General features: G+C 42.2%; 3 protein-coding genes and 1 pseudogene across 3 annotated transcripts; 2 read left to right on the plus strand and 2 right to left on the minus strand.

Moving 5' to 3' along the window:
- On the plus strand, positions 74-1172 carry LOC8059820 (50S ribosomal protein L18). The gene is made up of 4 exons (XM_002465748.2): positions 74-227; positions 316-419; positions 534-686; positions 779-1172. Exons 1-4 carry the CDS (start codon positions 101-103, stop codon positions 929-931), a joined length of 537 nt encoding a protein of 178 aa, XP_002465793.1. The 5' UTR covers positions 74-100; the 3' UTR covers positions 932-1172.
- Positions 1033-3793, minus strand: LOC8059821 (annotated as a pseudogene).
- LOC8059822 (pentatricopeptide repeat-containing protein At5g15300) lies at positions 3793-5914 on the minus strand. The gene has a single exon (XM_002468390.2). It carries the CDS (start codon positions 5864-5866, stop codon positions 4346-4348), a length of 1521 nt encoding a protein of 506 aa, XP_002468435.1. The 5' UTR covers positions 5867-5914; the 3' UTR covers positions 3793-4345.
- LOC8059823 (uncharacterized protein At1g04910) lies at positions 7366-11325 on the plus strand. Its single transcript, XM_002465749.2, has 8 exons — positions 7366-7778; positions 8285-8352; positions 8445-8533; positions 8618-8783; positions 8865-9154; positions 9939-10143; positions 10371-10528; positions 10633-11325. The coding sequence occupies exons 1-8, from the start codon at positions 7616-7618 to the stop codon at positions 10868-10870; spliced, it is 1377 nt and encodes a 458-aa protein (XP_002465794.1). The 5' UTR covers positions 7366-7615; the 3' UTR covers positions 10871-11325.

Here is a 19294-nt window from a genome sequence, read left to right on the forward strand (position 1 = left end):
CTGTGGAGGGGTAAACTGACGCCAACAGGCAATAGCGCAACAGCCTAACCATGCACAAAGCTGCCCGCGCGGCACCTGTTCGACGAATTGCCCCCTGACCATGGCGCTGCTACGCGCCGCGCTAACCCAGCCGTTCTCGCCGCGCGCCGCGCTCCCGGTCCGCCACCCTCCGACCTCGCTGACAGGCTCCGGGCTTGGCCTCGACTTCTCGCTTCCGCCACATCCAGGTGAGCAGAGCCACCGGAGACACGCTGTTCTGCGCTCGCTAGCTCGGCGACGCCCACGCGCGCTCTTATCTCTGTCTGACGCGTGCAGGCGTCGGCGCGCCGGGGCGCGCGTACCCCAGGATCGAGGCGACGGCGAGGCGTGGCGCGCGCACGGAGAGCGCCAAGGTCAGGAACCGTCGGCTGCAGAAGAAGGTAACGTCCCGATGCTCCACCTGGGTCTTGAAATTTCAGGATAAGACCAGCAGCCGGGCAGCCGGCAGGATGTAACCAAACCGCGGTTCCGCCGCCGACTCTCGATGGCTGCAGTTCAACGGCACGGCGACGAAGCCCAGGCTCTCGGTGTTCTGCTCCAACCGGCAGCTCTACGCCGTGCTCGCCGACGACCACAACAAGAAGATCCTCTTCTACGGCAGCACGCTGCAGAAGGCCATCTGCGGCGATCCGCCCTGCGGCACCGTGGTAAGTAGTCGTCGTCTCCTCCGTCTGAAATTTGCATTGCGTTCCGGTGGAAGTTTTGAGTTCAGCTTGCCTCGCCGGCTCGCCCTGGACAGGAAGCAGCCCGGAGGGTCGGGGAGGAGCTCGTCAGGGTGTGCAACGAGCTGGGCATCTCCGAGGTCTCCTACGACCGCAACGGCTTTGCTCGAGGCGACAAGATGATGGCGTTCGAGGTTCCAGTCTCACAGCATGGGTTCCTGCCAAGGTAGGCTGCAAACTGAAGTGTCGCCCCAGAAAGGAGGCACCAGGCTTGCACTGGCAGTTCACCATAGCAGCTTTCAGGAGACAAGGAAAAGTTGGTCCCATTCCATGCGGATTCACAATTATGTATGATCCATCAGTCCTTGATCAACATGTAGTTCATATTTCGCAACACTCTAACAAAGACAGTTTCTTCGTACTCCTAGAGACATGATTCCAATGCATATTGCTCAGCTCTCGTTACATCCCCTTTATAATCTATTCATCTACATGAAGTGGCTGAAGTGAACATTAATAGGAGCTAGTATATGCTACGGTGAAGACGCTGGAACTGGGACTTGAGTTCCCAACCTGTGAACCAACCATGGATTCTCGATATCTGGATCAATGAAAGTTTGTATAAGGAACGGTATAGCTTCATCACCGAACAATTCTTTGCACCAAGGTACCTGTTCCAATGTGCTGGATCCTGGACCGGAGCACCTGTGAAGAATGCCAATGACAGGTGTCAATACCAATTACCAAACATGCCTATTCAGCAGCAAGTCATCTCGTCATGAGTAACCAAGAAGAGCCAAAAGGTAGAAGAGAAAAGGAATGATCAACCAGTAAACGTAAAAGGATATCGTCATTTTGAAGTTCAAGTAACACTCGTGTTCAGGAACAATGAGAAACAGAAGGACAAGGCTGAGACCTGTACTCGTAGAAGCAGGCAGTTTGCTCATTCTCAGGTTTGTCCCAATTATGCCACCCAACAGGCTCTATGCAGTGATCCATAAAAGTTTCTGCAAAAACAACCCTCCCCGAAGGGCTCCCAGGGCCGACCTAGGTATATATATGCAGCTTCTCCATTACAAGTAATAACACACCTGGATGGTGCCATGTCATTTGGCACGTAAGCTCTTAGTGAGAAGTAAAAGGAAATGGTAAACACAGTTTGGAAAATTGACTGATAGGCTAACTCTTGTCTCTAATAACCACGTAGCAGGTTTACTTTAGAAGTGAGAACGCTGGAGAGTAGTAAACTCACTTGAAGAATACAAATCCAGTTGATTCTGAAGAGGATTTGCGGCCATGAGCAGTAATATATCCTGCTGCTTTGCAGTGGATATGGCAATGCTCCAGAAGGGCAGTAGAATCTCCAAAGATGAAGTCGTAATTACCTTCAATGTAACAGTTTTTCAAGAACTGCTTTCCACCATGCAAATGTAAAGTTTCCTGAATGGTTTTGCAAAGCAAATTAGAATACCTGAAAGTAAAAACAATATAAAACTAAACAATGACAGCTATGTTTATATCTCCATATAACCTGGCACCAAAAGACATCAACCCCCATGAAACATGATATTATTCTGCACAATAAGCGCACTACAGTATTATAATGTGTATTCCATTAAGCTACCACCAGAGGTGACAGACTGACAAGTCAACCTAACAAACCCGGTTAACCAAAGCCCCAAGCTAAGCTAAATGGTTACACAAACATATATGTACCTTCTGCCATTAAATGATGTATTCGACGATTACATTATGAGGCAAATCAAAAGAAGATCCAATTTCTAGTAACAGGAAATACACTAAGTCCATTTTTCTGAAGAAGCAAACATCGAATAAACAGCAGAATGTGATGAGGCATCTAGAACTAGAGCGCAAAAGAGCTAATCCAAAAAACAGGAAACCACAAACAATGAGCTGATAGAGCCAAGTACCTGCCATCCGAGAAATGTGCAACCATAGAAGGCACACCTGTTGGCCATCACATGGACTGCTGCTGCTAGCCCAGACACCTATAACACAGCAGTACATATCACTGACTAACCAGATCCACCAGAGGTGCCACATAAACAAGTCTGCTAGGATAATACCTGGGAAGCTGAGTTCTTAAAAATAACATTCTCTGCAACGAAATCACCCCCCTCCACAATAACTGTTAAAATGTTTAGTGTTCCTATGCCAATCTCTTCCTCTTGTGATGACTGGTAAGAGAACAGATATGGAATATGTGAGGAGTATTCAGAAAATGCAAAAAGAGAAAATAATAATACAAGAACTTTACATGATTGCATCCGATTATGGTGGAGGAACAGCCAGAGTAATTCCATTCAGGCTTATCATTTCGGATACACATTGGTTCAGATTAATAGAACTGAAATACACATTGTTGCTCTTTTTAGGAAGATAAATGTCATTGCTAGTGGCTTCCTCTCAATGAACAAGACTTCAAATTTAAGGACATCTAGGAAAAATAATTCACTAATTACCGGGGTGGGAAAAAGTTATGATACTCAAAAGCCACAAATGTATTGATTCCCATAACAAACAATGAAACTTTCACAAGGGGTAGAATAACCTCAACTTATATTGTACGTGATCAATGCAAAATGCACTGGTTACCTTGACAAACAATATTTTGATATTTACAAATCGAAATGACATCATTGTTACATATCTAAGTAATAGCAATCCCTGTTAAGTGAATCTTTACCAGGCACTTGTAATTTCACTGGGGATAGCACATACACATGACAGACTATCTATTCAAGGAGGAGGCCAGCCGGAAGTGACACTACCTGAGTATGCTTGATGTGAGTAGTCGTGTTGTCCCAACAGATCACCATGTCCTTTATTGGGGATCCACACAAGGTGATGAATTTCTTGGTCTTGGGAATGTGCACTGGCTGCCGATGCACACCAGGACCAATCCTGATGATGGTGCGCACTTGGTTGTTCAGTGGAACAGCATCCACGGCATCCTGAACACTTGCAAATGAGACAACTCCATCATAACCAAAGATTGCTACCTCAGGAGTCAGGAGACACAACAAGTAGAACCCTCCTATCCCCCATTGCTCCTTATTTTCTTCCAAGTTTTTTTATTGTTGGAAGGATTTGGTTTTTACGAAGCATAATCCTTCAAATACTCTATGAAGTCTGATCCTTCAAGGTTCGGTGCTGACAAGGCTCCACACATGACTGCTTTGTATTTTCCTTGTTGATGTGCAGGATACCACATAAATAATACAAGTGATAGCTATAGGCTCTTACCATCTTGCCTAATCCTTCAAATACTCTGATAGATATAGGCTCTGACCATCTTGCCTAATCCTTCAAGTACTCTATGAAGTCTGATCCCTTCAAGGTTCGGTGCCACCAAAGGCTCTATACATGATCGCTTTGTATTTTCCTTGTTGATGTGCAACAGGATACTACATAAACAATACTAGAGATAGCTATAGACTTGGACTGCAGAAGCATTCATAATGACAGGATCTGATTATGGTGCATTTTTGCATTTTTACCTGTCGATAGATCATTCAGTGTAACCATACTAATGACCAGTCATCACAACATCAGTAGGAAGACAAAGACACATGTAACCATCCCTCTCTGGTGTCAAGTGAAAACTGATAGGTCTCGGAAAATTACTGTTGAGGAAGACAGACGGTAGTCGGGCAGCTCCAGCCTGTAGTTTTCTTGGCCCTGGTCTTATTCATGGTCCGTCTAACCTCCATGGCTTCTGCTGTTCGGCCAGCGGCTGTGTACATATCTATGAGCAAAATGTAGTAACCACCCTCATGTGGGTTTAGGATCCGTAGTTTTTGGACTGCCTTCTCTGCCATGTCAATATTGCCATGCATACGACATGCACCAAGTAACACACCCCAGACCACATCATTGCTTGGAATCGACATTTGCTCTATCATCTTGTAAGCTTCCTCAAGGTGTCCTGCCCGACTAAGCAAGTCCACCATGCACCCATAGTGCTCGACGGTCAGCTCCACTTTGCCATAATCTCCTCTTTGCATCGCATCAAACACAGTGCGCCCCTCCTCAACACAGCCCTTGTGTGCATACATGGTGAGCACTGCAAGCAGCGTCACCCCATCTGGCTTCACAGAATTGTCATGAGCCAGCATTTGATGAAACAAAGCAATTGTGCTTTCCTCATCACCATGTGATGCATATGCTAAGATAAGTGTATTCCAAGATGCCAAGCTCCTTATTGCCATCCCATCAAACAACTCGCGTGCTTCAGGTAGGCACCCACACTTAGCATACATGTCCATGAGTGCATTGCGGAGTGAAACCATCCACCCAAAACCATTGGAATCAACATAAAGACGCAGACGCTCCCCAGTCGCAAGGTCCCCAAGTGCAGTGCATGCTGACACAACACTTACCATGGTCACCTCGTCTGGTTGCACTGGCATTGCATCAAACAATGCCAGGGCGTCCTGTGGACGTGAAGCCCTGGCATAGGCAGAGATCATGGCAGTCCAGGAAACAACATCACGGTGTGGCATCTGGTCAAACACCATGCGCGCGGAGTCCAGCTGGTTGTTTTTGAGGTGCGCCGTAAGTAGCCCTGAGAAGGAGACTACATCCCTGACGGGCATTTCGTCGAACACCCTGTGGGCGTCGTCGACGGCGGACCGAGACGCGTACGCGTGCAGCAAAGCATTGTGTACATGAACGTGCTCGCTCCGCGCGCTGAGGCAACCGTGCTTGAACGCCTGAGCGTGGAGGTCAGAAGGCAACCGACCAGGCGAATGGCAGCGGGAGCAAGATTTGAGGACGAAGGTGAAGGTGAAGGCGTCGGGAGCGGCGCCCGCGCGGCGCATCGCGGTGAAGAGCTCGATGCCAGCGCTGGGCGATGAGGAGACAGCGAAGCCGCGAATGAGGGTGTTGTAGAAAAAGGCGAGGTGGGAAGCGGCAGCGGAGATGAACGGGAGGTGGAGAGAGAGGAGCACGGAGGCGTGGCGGAGGTCGCCGGCGGGAGACACAGCGGCGAAGCGGAGGAGCTTGGCGAGCACCGCGACGGCATCGGCCGCCGGAAGTATGTGGCGGCGACGGAGGAGAGCGGCATGGAGGAGCCGGAGGTCGCGCTTCGTGAAGCACCGGCCTGAGCAGGCAAGTAAATCTGCCGGTGAGATCGACGGCATCGCGGAAGCTGGCTGCGCGTCATCAGTGTATGCCGTGGAGTCTGGATGGAAAATTGGCAATGGTCATTACAAATTCAAATTCGACGTTACCTGGCACTGATGCCATGATAATTTTTTACAGGACTTAAAATATGAGGTTTGCATTTGAGTAATTTGACAAAAAGCTTCAAAAGAGGTATCTAACGGTTTTGCATTTGGAGTTTGCAATTTGGGCAACTTGGCAAATGAGGGAACAAACTTGGCAAAAATGTCAAGTTGTGGATGGCTTTGCAAACCCAATCGCGCGAGCAAAGTCACGCGCGAGGAAAGCGCGCGCGTCTGGAGACCTTCCATTTTTATCATTTGCCAAGTCCAAATACTAATTCCTTGGAGATGACCTATTTTTATCCTTTGCATTTTGGTATGGGAGTTTGCAAATAACAACAAATGCCAAGTCAATTTGCCAAAGCCTTTGGAGATGCTTACGTATGCCACGTCTTTAAATCTATGTACAGAGTCTATTCGCTGATCTAAAAAGTTGATTAGAAATATTATTCACTAATTTATTATGAAAAAATATTATTAATTAGTAGAAAAATATCGCTTATAAAACAAACGAACACAGATCAAGTTAACCAAACAGCTGCTCTATGTATCCTGACACTATAGATCAAGACAACCAAACAATAATTGTTTGGATAAGAGAGCTAGCTGGCTAGATACGATGCAATGTATACTGCCTCTCTACTTGAAAACTTCAATTCCTAAAACTCGTGCCACTTAAATGTTTTTAAGCTTAATCAATTTTATAGAAAAAAATATCAATATTTACAATATAAAATAAGTATCTTATAAGAATATATTCTATGACAAGTTTAATGGTAGTTTGGTATTATAATTTTTTTTGTTTTTCCTAAAAGTTTGGTCAAAGTTTAACAAGTTTAACTTAAGATAACTCTAGAAATTGAATTTTTTTAAAGACAGAGTGAGTATTTAACAAGAAAATCAAAAGAGGTTGTATATGTAGATGCAAGAATGAGTATAAATTTCCATCACTTGAATGCTTATAAAATATAAAGAATGAGTCAATATCTAAGTAGATACGTAGCTTTTATTGTGCCAGCCACACAGGCAGCTCGGCACAATATTTTTTTTATGAAGTAAATTATTTTATTAAGACGAAAGAGTAACTAGTTTCAAATTTCAAGCTTCAAAAACTTAGATCCTAGAGATCCTACACTTTGGCCTTGTTTAGTTTACCCTAAAAATCAAATTTTACGGCACATATATGAAGCACTAAATATAAATAAAAACTAATTACACAGTTTATCTATAAATTATGAGATAAATTTTTTGAGTCTAATTAGTCTATAGTTAAATAATATCTATCAAATAAAAATAAAAGTGTTACATGACCGAAAACTAAAAAATTTCGGACCATGAAATTTTGGAATGTCTCGTCGCCAGTGGTCAGTGGTCACCGATCCATCCTTTCCTACACTACACTCCTGCTACTCGTAGGAAAGCCAAAACAAGCAAGAAGAGAAGGCAAGCGCAAACAGCCGCCAGCAACGCGTCCAGTCCCCACTCTCCCACGGCCTCACCGCCCTCCAGTCGACCAGTCCCCACTACCCATCAGGCCGCCCTCGCGAATCTTCTAGAACGTTCTCGAACCGCCGGCAACCGGAATCGCCGCCGTCCGGAACCGCTCTAATGCCCGCGGCGATCGGGAGGCGGCCGCCCGCCCGCCGGGCCTAGGCCGCGCGTGCGATGGCGAGGTCGAGGCCTAGGGTTTGGCTCGTGGCGGGCTGTGCCGCCGTCCTGCTGTGGGCCTCCGTCGCGCAGCTCGTCGCCGTCGGCCGCCTTCTCCAGCTTTTTGGCCTCGCGGGCGACGCCGTTCCCTCGCCGCCACCTTCCGCGCTTCCGCCCCCGAGTGCGTTGTTGGTCTCCTTATTGTTTTGTATTTCTGGTGTAGTTCGATTTCATTTTGTTCTTATTGCTGCTCTACTGCATCGAACTTCATAGAGTACTGAGCTAGTGAAAATGGGAAAATATTGTGTTACGAATGCTGAAGGGTATACGAGTGCGCAGCTGTGATTGTCCGTACGCAACTTGGCCCTAGCACCTTTATTAACCTGTAAATGTTGCTGCTGAATGTATTGTTGCGACTATTATTGAAATAAAAGTATAAGTATGTTGACTCGGAAAGTCATGCCAACCATATACTGTTGTATAGGAGTAATGTATAGTAATGCTTTGATCGATTGACACCCTATATTTTTCTCGAGGCACTAGCACTATTGAAATGTGAAGTTACCGATAGGTTCATGTTTCGTTGAGAACTTGAGTTGAGTTGTTCTAGATTCTGTAGACCTTTGTTGATACACAGCTGCTGCATTCAATCGCCACTGCAATTTGATCACTGTTATTTATTTTCAGGAATATACAGGAGCAATGGTTATCTGAAGATATCTTGTAATGGTGGTCTGAATCAGATGCGCTCAGAGGTCATTGTTGTTTGCTTTCTTCTTTCATTCAATTTCGTGTTTCCTTTTTCTTTCCTAACGTTCTTTGCTGTTTGGTACCTCCATTTATTCAGATATGTGACATGGTGGCAGTTGCTCGTCTTCTAAATCTCACTATGGTTGTCCCAGAACTTGACAAGAGATCATTCTGGGCTGATCAAAGGTAACCATCATTTTATTTGAGAGATGCACTATGGAACTAACCATATTAACATCTAAAGTCAGTAGTGCTCGTTGTGGTCGACAGTAATTTTGGAGACATATTTGATGTGAGGCATTTCATCGACTCATTGAGAGATGAGGTGCACATCATTAAACAGCTTCCAGAGAAGCTTGGTCCAACAGATTCAGACATTATTATACTTGAAATGCCACCTGTGAGCTGGTCAGATGAAAAATATTATTTGCATCAGGTTTGTAACTCATCTTGATGTGTCCTTGTTTTCATGGTAACTGATTCACTGTATCCTCTTGACAATCTCTCACCCGTGCAGATCTTACCACTGTTCAGCAAATACAGTGTCATCCATTTTAACAAAACAGATGCCCGCTTAGCCAATAATGGTATCAGTACAGAGCTTCAACTGCTTAGATGCCGTGTTAATTTTCATGCACTGAAATTCACACCTCAAATTGAGGGACTAGGGAATAAACTGGTACATAAACTGCGAGCTAAGGGATCATTTGTAGCCTTGCATTTACGCTATGAGATGGATATGCTGGCATTTTCTGGTTGCAACCATGGCCTTTCACCTGAAGAAGCTGAGGAGCTCAAAAAAATGAGGTTTGTGGCTAATCCTGTGCTGCCTTCCTTAGTAACACAGCTATGTTTTAGATATGACCCCATGTAATCCTTTACAGGAAGTGGCAAGTTATCATATTACTCGAATGATCTTTATACTTTGCATAGTTACCATTCAAGAAGGGGAAACCAATTGTTATGCACTTAAATTTGGCTGCCATGTCAAATACTGGCATAGATAATGTGCATAACAGGCAATTTCATGTTATTCTTCAAAGTGTTATTATTTTAATTTGGTGTTTTTCATTGTAAGCAAAATTTGTGACATCACTGCTGTAAGCAAAATGGACTACTAAAAAATTACTAATTAGTTCTTAGGTTTGTTAAAATAGTTTAGTGCCAGCTTATTCTGCCCTTACTTATTTTAAAGATCTGATTACAAAATGATGCAGGAGGCACCACATTATTAAATTATCTCCTTTCCTTCAATTCAATCCAATGACTAGAATTGCATAAAGAAAGAGGTAATCACAGTGCAACCTGAAACCCACATATATATTGGAAACAGTGAAAACAACAGTGCAAAATTATTTGTTCTTAATTGCCATTTGTATCTTATTAGGTAAACAACTCGTTCATAATGTAAATTTCATTCTAACTATAAAATGATGAGAATAGGGCTCTGCACGATGTGTGGCCCAACCCAAGTTTATACTACTCTACATGTGGTGCTTATTGACTGTTATTAGACTTGGCCTGGGAGGTACAGTAGGTACTTTCACCAGGTGCTAGTTTTGAAGTAACTAACATTTTTTTGGCCAATCAGATATGCTTATCCATGGTGGAGAGATAAAGAAATTGATTCCCAAGCCAAGAGGTCGCAAGGACTATGCCCACTTACTCCTGAGGAGGCATCACTTGTTTTGAAAGCTCTAGGGTTTCAAAAGTATGCTCTTATATACATCGCAGCTGGTGAAATTTATGGGGGAGATAGGAGACTAGAACCACTACGGGCTGCTTTTCCAAACCTTGTAAGTATCCTTTCTTTGTTAAAAAAAATCAATTATAATGCCCATAATTGTGTCGTAGCAATAAATCTTTCACAGTTCTCTAATGTTCCATGACTAGTGATTTTCTCTATTTTCTGCCGACACCGCATTTCAGTTTCGTTTAAACAGCATGTCTGGAGATATCTCCCTCCCCCCTCCCCCAGTATTCAACCAAATTCGCTCTATAAGCAGTGTTGCATGTTTTTCAGGTACGAAAGGAGATGCTGCTAGACTCTGAAGTTCTGCGTCAATTCCAAAATCACTCTTCCCAGATGGCTGCACTTGATTTCATTGTATCCACAGCTAGTGATGTTTTCATTCCCACTTTCGATGGTAACATGGCAAAGCTTGTTGAAGGTCACCGAAGGTATGAATATACAGATAGAGGTCATCTTATGAAATCTATTGCTTATTTAGAATAAAATATACAGCAGTTGATTATGAGATACTTGTTTGGAACATTTTCTTCAGGTTCCTGGGTTTCCGGAGAAGTGTGGTGCTAGACCGACGGAAATTAGTTGAACTTCTAGACCTGTACACCAACAAGACAATCTCTTGGGACAATTTTGCATCTTCTGTTCATGAAGCTCATAAGGACCGTGTAGCTCAACCATCCTGCAGGCGAAAACTTGAAAACAGACCAAAAGAAGAGGATTACTTCTATGCTAACCCCCACGAATGCCTAGCCAATTCAACCTTGTGCAGCTAAACTGAGTTTGTGGTTTCCGTAAGGTGATCAGATGAGCTTGAAATTATTTCCAAGCAGGCAGTGGTGCAGTCGTTTTGATGTCGTGTTGTCGAGGGACCGAAGCCAGCTTACACAGCCCATCACGATCTTTTGACTTTGCATTCCTTATTGCCCTGTTGTATAGGTCAGTTTTTCACTTCCCTATTGATTCGTTCACCTTCCAACATGCCAAAAGGGGCCTGTTTGGAGCATGTAAATTTAGGTTTGTTGTCTACCATACTTGTTCATTGGTGACTAACTCGTGCTGCTAGGCCAAAGCCAAAGGGTTAGCTTTTTCTTCTTTTGCTATTTTTTATAATTTTTACAAATTCTTAGTGGAATTATCACCTTTTAAAATGTGCTATGTCAAAGCAGGATTGCTGAACCTGCCTGCCCCTTTTTTTTTATGGAAAAGGCTGTCCAATTTGCTTGGTGCATCAGGGTTCTCGATGAATGCTTTTACTGTTAGCATCTCCAAGAGTTTCTATAAAAAACAATTAGTAAATCGATGAGTTTTTAAGTGGGTAAAAAGTTAGGATCATATTTGTTGGGTTGCTCCAAAGATAGAAGACAAATTTGCATCAGTAATCCCAGACCATTTTCAAATCACCCTAGCTTTTTACTCTATTTTTCTCCTGTACATTTGCATTAAAAACCTTGTGTTTATTCCATATTCTTTCACATGTCCTTTCACTCCAGATTACCCAATTGATATGCACACGTATTTTTGCATGATTTGGTCGATTTTCTAGGTGCGGAAAGATTGGATGTTAGAGACAATAAGTTGTTGGATGCTGCCAAAAGATAAAGATCAGGAGTGGGTTTTGGAAACTCTCGGAGATGCTCTAATTTAAATTGTAGTTAGACTTGGCGTAAGCAGGCAACAATAGATAGGAAGCAACATGGCGAAGGCCCCAGGCGCAGCACCGGCTCCGGCCGATCGGGTGCAGTGCAGGTGCGCCGGGCAGACGACGCCATACGAGGCTCGATCATGCTACATCCACATCCTAGACGCCGTCAAAGTCAAATAAGAATCGTATTTTCTTATATCAGAATCTGAAAATAAGGCTGTCCAATTTCCAAATGATAAAGCCACTGCATTCTTTATTCTTGTGTATGTAATCAGAAGTCGAATAAGATTTACTCGCTCGAACTGAGAGTAGTGGACACAGCACAGCGTTGGCCACACAAGAGATTCCAGGTTAGAATCTTGCGCCTAATATAGTATAGCAGGTTAGAATCTTGCGCCTAACCCCTTCCTCTGCTTGTCCTTCGTAAGGCAGTGCTGGTGTACTGCTATATGTGAAGGGCAGCAGCCTTGTAAGTACTATATATTATGGCAATGGCTAGCTTGTTCTATCTACAACTAGTGAGTGGTGACTTGCGCGCTCCCATCATGCACGCCTATGATCATCACGTACTTAAGATAAATGCTGGGCAATTAAACATCAGTAGGAACGCATGTAAATATGCATGCATAGCACATCAATGTAGTCATCGTAACAATTGTCCATAGTCAAGATAGTCAAGAGGTTGGTTCATACAGTTCGCTCGCCTGGCGAGGTAAGCGAACGAAAATACACATGAATGCCATTATTATTGACTAATAGAGTATGATCTGATTGTTAACTATGGTGCTCAAAGTTCTCGTTCTGAAGTAGTTTAGTGATACTTCCAACTCCGCTGAGAGGTTAGAGCTTGGGGTTTGGTGCTTTTGAATGTGTATATTAGTATATATGATCGTTCCAGAGCCTAACATGCTTTGTTATAGAGTAATTGAAGTTAATTGCAGTGCACTTATACAAGGGAGGGTTGCCAATTGCCATTATATAGATGGCAAGAGCATAAGGCAGGGTTCTATGCATGTTGGTGGAAGATGGAGGTACAGGTGCTTTTTATCTTAGAATTGCTCCTCACGAGCTGCTTCATGGACTTCTTTGTCGATCTATGCCAGATTATTCAACTAACTAAACGGATCACGAAACATCGTGGGGAATGATGATTTAAATAGTATGTTATGTAAGAACAATTCCTGCCTAATAGGAAGCCGTAATGTTCATGTAGGATGAGGAGGCACCTACATCATATCTCGGCTATAGTACATTTGTTTTCTTCTCATTGGGACGTGCTCTTTTTAAACGGCGTTGGGAAAAGATGTATCCAAATATCCTTATACTGAGCTGACCTGACTGCTAGACACTACTACATTTTATAAATGGAATAAGACATGCTAAGTCTGACAGTGTAGTTAGCACCCTCCTCCCTCACTTTTGGCTTCACCCCTATGTGTAGGGTTTATAGCCTTACAGGTCTGCTTATTCGTTGGGTACTTTTGCTCCTATGTGGAGGAATGGCACATATACATGTCGCCCTATTTTTTCGCAGTGTGGCGTAAAAATATGTGGACAGAAATTAACTCATGAAGTTTATATGAGCAACTACACCAAGATGGATTAAAACATCACAAGGCAGTGACTAGGAACATACACGTGTGGTGATCCCTGGAGATATATTGGGAAGGACCACAGTTTGAGGGCTTTCAAATAATCAATTATGTAAACAAACCAAGTATGGTATGAAAATCAAAGATTACAGAGAATAATTAATATCCATGGCCTGCAATTATTATGAATGCACAAGTTGAATGCAACATAACCTGGATGCCAGATATATCATATATCAACATAAACGGGAATAATTTGAATGCAAAGCATCTAGAAATCATGTTCTAGCAATGTCAATCTATGCAATTCAATCAGCAGTCAAGATTACCTTTCCTAGAACACGCATGAGAAAAAAAAAGGGGGACCCTTGCAAAACACCACACCCAAAAGGAAGCTAAAAATCACCTTCGTACCAAGAATAAAACATACAACCGCAACCTAAATAACACACAAACCCTACGAGACGACTAGGTGAAAAGGTAAAGAATACCTTTAGCCCTAGCCAAACCCCATAACTGAACTCCTCACTAGCACAAGCAATAAAGCTCTAGTCAAACAAGGTGGTACACCATCAAAACACATCTATCGCGGTGATTCCATATGGTCCAAGCCCCAAGAATGACAAGGGACTAGGGAGTTAGTTGAGGCCTTTCTGCAGTTGTCCTCCAATAGCAAGAATAACCTTCTCCCACCAATCATCAAAGAACTTCTCCAATTGAGGGGCAAGGATTTGTAGGCCTACACTTTGGAGCAAGCTGAACCAAAAATCTCTAGCAAAGACACAAAAAAGGAGAAGATGGTTTATGGATTTCTCAGCTTGATCACAATGAGGAAACCTCTCTGGATGAGGGAGCCCTCTTCTTGCCAGTCAATCGGCTGTCCAACACCTGTCATGAGCTACCAGCTACATGAGGAATTTACACTTGCCAGGAGCCCAAGATCTCCAAGCCCTATGGTAAGGACTAAAGGAGTGCATTCCTTGGAAGAAAGTCATATTATTAGGATATGTATATACATATACGCTAACCTAGCCGAATGGAGAACAACAGATTGTGGTGGTTTTCCAAATAATCAATTAGTTTAGGTAAACAAAGTTGCTGTAGAATCCAAGGCATATAGGTACTATCTATGTGCATGGCTTGCAATTATGAATGCAGCTTGCAAAGGTTAAGGTAAGCAAAAGTGACACTAGTTTTTAAAACATGTGCAGAAAATGTACTAAATGAACTGTAAGAATTCAATTAATTCCAGTAGGCAAAGTATGATGTACAGATGCAAGGTTAAGGTAAATATTGTATGCATGGCCTGTAATTATGATTGCAGCATGCGAAGTGACACTATTTTTTTGGGGGCAATAAAACACAAAGTAACACTAATTGAATATAGCATGTACCATTATTATACAACATCTAGAGAAACAGTTCTCTAACAAATAGACCAATCAGTCATTCCTGAAAAGTGTACGTAAAGAAAAGATTTAAGCTCTTCATTCACAAGATCACATCCCAATACTTAGCCTAGTATGGCAGGAACAAAAATGTGTGATGGAGAAACAGGAGAGCAGTATCGAGCAGAAAATTACATTACCTATCAAATGTCAATGAATGCTTATCCCAATGACATACCTTGTCTAAAAAAGAGATGTTAGCTCAAGTGGATGAACAAACAGAAAAACCAATGGAACCAAAACTAAATAAAGTGTAACAAGTCCAACTGAATAAAACCCATCCTGCAAAAGAAGGAAAGACATGGAAAAAGGAACAGAAGAAGCATAACACAGGCCACACAAAGAAACGACGATTACATAGGGATTATATAACTTAATGCAAGTGTTTTAGCGAGGAGGGAACTCACGTTACAGTAGTTCTGATGGAAGAAAATAGGAAATCTCCAACACATATCTAATTTATAAAGTCTTTGCAAGCAAAATAAAATTGTAGAAAATTAATATCTGGGTAGTTGAAATAGCGAAAAATGCTTACAATTGAAGCAACAAGATACCTTTTATATAACATAAATATATTTTTAAAAAGGAGAGATCATCCTAGGTCTCCCAAATCATGTTTTAGAAGATGGAAAACTAATAAATTATTAACAACCGATCATAGACAAGTGTGGTTATTACCAGATGTTCTAGCTAGCCATAAAGCGTGGTTTCCAGATGTTCTAGCTAGCCATAATAAGTAATAACACAGACCTATAACAAAAGATGGAAATGTAGCCATCACCATACCCAAGCGTATTTTATTTTATTTGGAATCAAGAGCAGTCATTTGTTGGTTTCTGGATTAATACTCGGCCAGTAGAAAATAAACTACATGGAATCCTTTTCCACTGGACAACCAGCATGAATCAGGTTGTTGTTATAGTCACTATACCAGAAATGCCATGCACTTGCATTGACAGCGCAGCAAGGACCACTATTATGTTCAAAATCAACAAAAAGAAAAAAAAATCAACAATTTCAATTGCTAGCTAAGGAAAGACACAAAAAACACTGTTATTTGAGTTTGGATTTGGCTCTTCAAAACAAAATATTGCAAGGATGGTGGAGCTTCAACCCAAGCTAATAAATAGCGGATTGCGGGTTCATAGTGAAGTAGTGTTTGTACAGTATAGGAGACTGTGGATAGTGTGGTTTTATAGCAGGGTTCTTCCCAATAATGTAACATTAAAAATAATCAAAACTTGGAACTTATATCAATACTATCATCATGTTTCCTTAATATAATTAGAATTTAGAAGTTTCTAGGTAATTGCTATATATTTCACAGTATAAACCACAAAGAAACATATAAAATATAAAAATATAAAGAAGGTATGCATAGAGAAATTATAACCCTAAGTTCCCATATCAACTGAAAAGAATATAGAATTTCCCAACCCATAATTCTTTATTATCAGCAAAATCATCACCAAAATCATCATCATTATTATCACCTGACCACCCAGGAGTCCTTAATTATTATCACACGACCATCCAGGAATAGTATTAGTAACCTAGCAATAGCTGATGCTAAATTCCAATATGCATCTATCCACGCTGTGAAGGAACAGAAGCGGGTGAGCGTTCACCATTGAGAGAGGACCCCATGGCTATCGCCTCCTCGAGGCGGAGGTCACTGGCGAGAAGGCACTGGAAGGCCTCGGCGCGGGTGAGGGTATGGCAGCTGCTCTGGAGGAGGCAGACGAGCCCCGCGAGGGAGTACTCCTCGAGGCGTCGGAGGTCGGCGAAGCCACCGGCCCTGCTGGCGTGGGGAGGGTCGGATAAATAAGCGCGGGTGTTGGCGACGATGTTGGAAACGGGGTCCCTGAGCTTGCCGTAGCAGTGGCCTGAGTGGAGAACGGCCTCGAGCGATGCCTCCTCGCCGTGGCCGAGGTCGGCGAGGCGGGCCAGGGCCGCCGCGTACAACTCGTCCAGCCTCTTGAGCAGGCGCTCCTCGAGCTCAGCAGCCGTGGCGGCGCGCCCGCGCGGCGCCGCATCCTTCCCCGCGGCCGGATCGAGATCGGAGACCGGCTGCGACCCCGCGGCGGAGCGGCCGTTCTGGGAAGCGCTGCTCTCGCACTCGAGGGCTTGTCTTGCCATCACGGGCGAGTCGGAGTCGGAGGCGGCGGGGGTAGGGTTTGCCGGTTTGGAAGATGGGATCGGAGGTGCGGGTGGATTGGCACACAACAGCCTTCACTGTTCACTCTGATCTGGGGCCGCTTGTATATATAGACACAGAGTTAGGGGCTCTGACCGGCGCTTACGCACTTGCACAGATACTAAGTTTTTTTTTTCAACTCGAGTGCGACGGCACTGCTAGCTAGACACGGCACGACCTCTTGGTGGCGTGCTTGTAGCTGTCCAAGGACGACAATCAAGGCTGGTGATGACATGGCAGAACGCAGAAGGGATTAGGGTTAGGATCCGTATTTAGACTTTGAGGGCTCTCCGATGTCCTTGGCCTTAGAGGGATGATCAGGGCAGCCCGTCCTGTGGTGATGGTAGTTCAAGAGCGGTGGGACGACGGAATTCTTCGGGTCCCAACGTTCGGACCCGAGCGCTCCTCCGATGATGTTTCCCGCGCTGTCGATGTTTTTTCCCGCGCTCCACCGGATGAAGCCAAAGCAGTGTCTGGCTGTCTGCCAGCAAATACGGAGACTGCCAACGTACGATGATAATCCATGGACCTCTCATGTATGTAGTTTCTTTTTATTTTTCTTTTCTTTTCTTTTCTTTTCTTTTCTTTTTCCTTTTCTTTTTCTTTTTATTCTTTTTGTGCTTCATTTCTTTTTCCTTTTTACTTCTTTTTTATTTTCTTTTCTTACCTTTCCCTTTCTTATTATTTTTTCTTTCCTTGCTTCTATTTATTCTTTTAAATTATTCTTTTCACTTTTTATTATTTATTTATTTATTATTACTATAGTTAACTATTATGTTTGCTTCATTTTATTTTTGTCTTTATGTTTTTTTCATTTTTTGTTTTCTTTCTTTTACCTTGTTTCTTTTGCCTTAATGTTTTCTATATATCTTTTATTTGCCTTTTATATTCACTCTAATTGATTGTTTTTTCATCTTTACTATTTATTTTTTTGTATTTTCATGAGATGCTATGTTTACCTTTTAGTTTCTCCTTTTTATTTCTTTTATTTCTTTTTCTTTTTTTTTATGTTCGCACATGTGATGTTCTATTTATACTTTCTTTTTTCTTTTGATTTCTTTTCTTTTGTTTCTTTTCTAGTTATGTTTTATTGAATTCATTTTTTTATTTCTTAATTTCCTTTTCCTTTTCCTTTTCGGACAAAGTGTCGCAGCTCATGTGCACGCCTGATACTTTTGATTTCTTTATGTAGGTAGTACTTAGGTTTTCTTTTTTTCTATATTTTTATGTTTATGTAGTATACACATGATTTTTTATATTCACGTTTTATGCATGTGATGTTATGTGATGTTTTTTATGTTCACGTGATATACATGCAGTGATTTATGATGTATTTTGTGATATTCACCTAATATACATGTGATGTTCTATATATGTTTTTGTGATGTTCACACATTATACAAGTCATGTTTTATGATGTATTTAGTGATGTTCACATAATATATATGCGGTGTTCTATAATACATGAAGTGATGTTCTATGGTGAATTTAGTGACGTCCACTTATTATACATACAATGTTCTATAATGTATTGAGTGATGTTTTATGGTGTATTTAGTGATGTTCACTTAGTATATATATATAGTGATGTTCAGTTTAGTACACATGTGATGTTTTATAGTATATTTTTAATGTTTTAAAAGTATTCATATGATGTTTTTTTAATTTTTTTCTCTACCACAAGTGTTTTATTTTTTTTCTTTATGCTTTGCTATAGATTTTATTTTTTTTTATTTACATTATGTATTTATTTATGAATCTAAATCTAGAACATTATTTTTTTAAACTGAGAACATTTATTTAGGAAAGACGGAACATTTATTTTCTGAACCAAGAACATTATCTTTGCTAAATAAAAAATGTTCTATCTCTATAAGATAAATGTTCGTCAATAAAATTTTATCTAAATATATCCATGTGGGATCTTGTTTTGTAGAATTTATTATAAGGAACACGATGGTGTAATCGGATTCTAATTTAGATATTTAGTTTAGGAGTTATGACTTTTTAAAATTTGTAAATGAAAGTGGAGAATATATGGATGGAGTGGGACCTATAGGATGGACAGCCTCTGCCAAACAGTCTGCTATCTATACGCATATACTGTTTCTGCAGGATGGATAGATGTGTGCTATCTTTTATACCGGCTCTGCAAAATGGACAGATTTTTATTTGCACGCACCTACTTTATTTGGGCGGGAATTAATTAGGCGGGAAGCCATCGGACTGTGGCTTCGGTCCAGCCAATCGGACCCTAGCGGCCCCCGTGGGACGAGGCAAGGCAATAGCGACGCCAATGGCCAAGCAGTGGAGAATAA

The sequence above is a fragment of the Sorghum bicolor genome, chromosome 1 (genome assembly GCF_000003195.3).
Source record: "Sorghum bicolor cultivar BTx623 chromosome 1, Sorghum_bicolor_NCBIv3, whole genome shotgun sequence".
Taxonomy (NCBI): Eukaryota; Viridiplantae; Streptophyta; class Magnoliopsida; order Poales; family Poaceae; genus Sorghum; species Sorghum bicolor.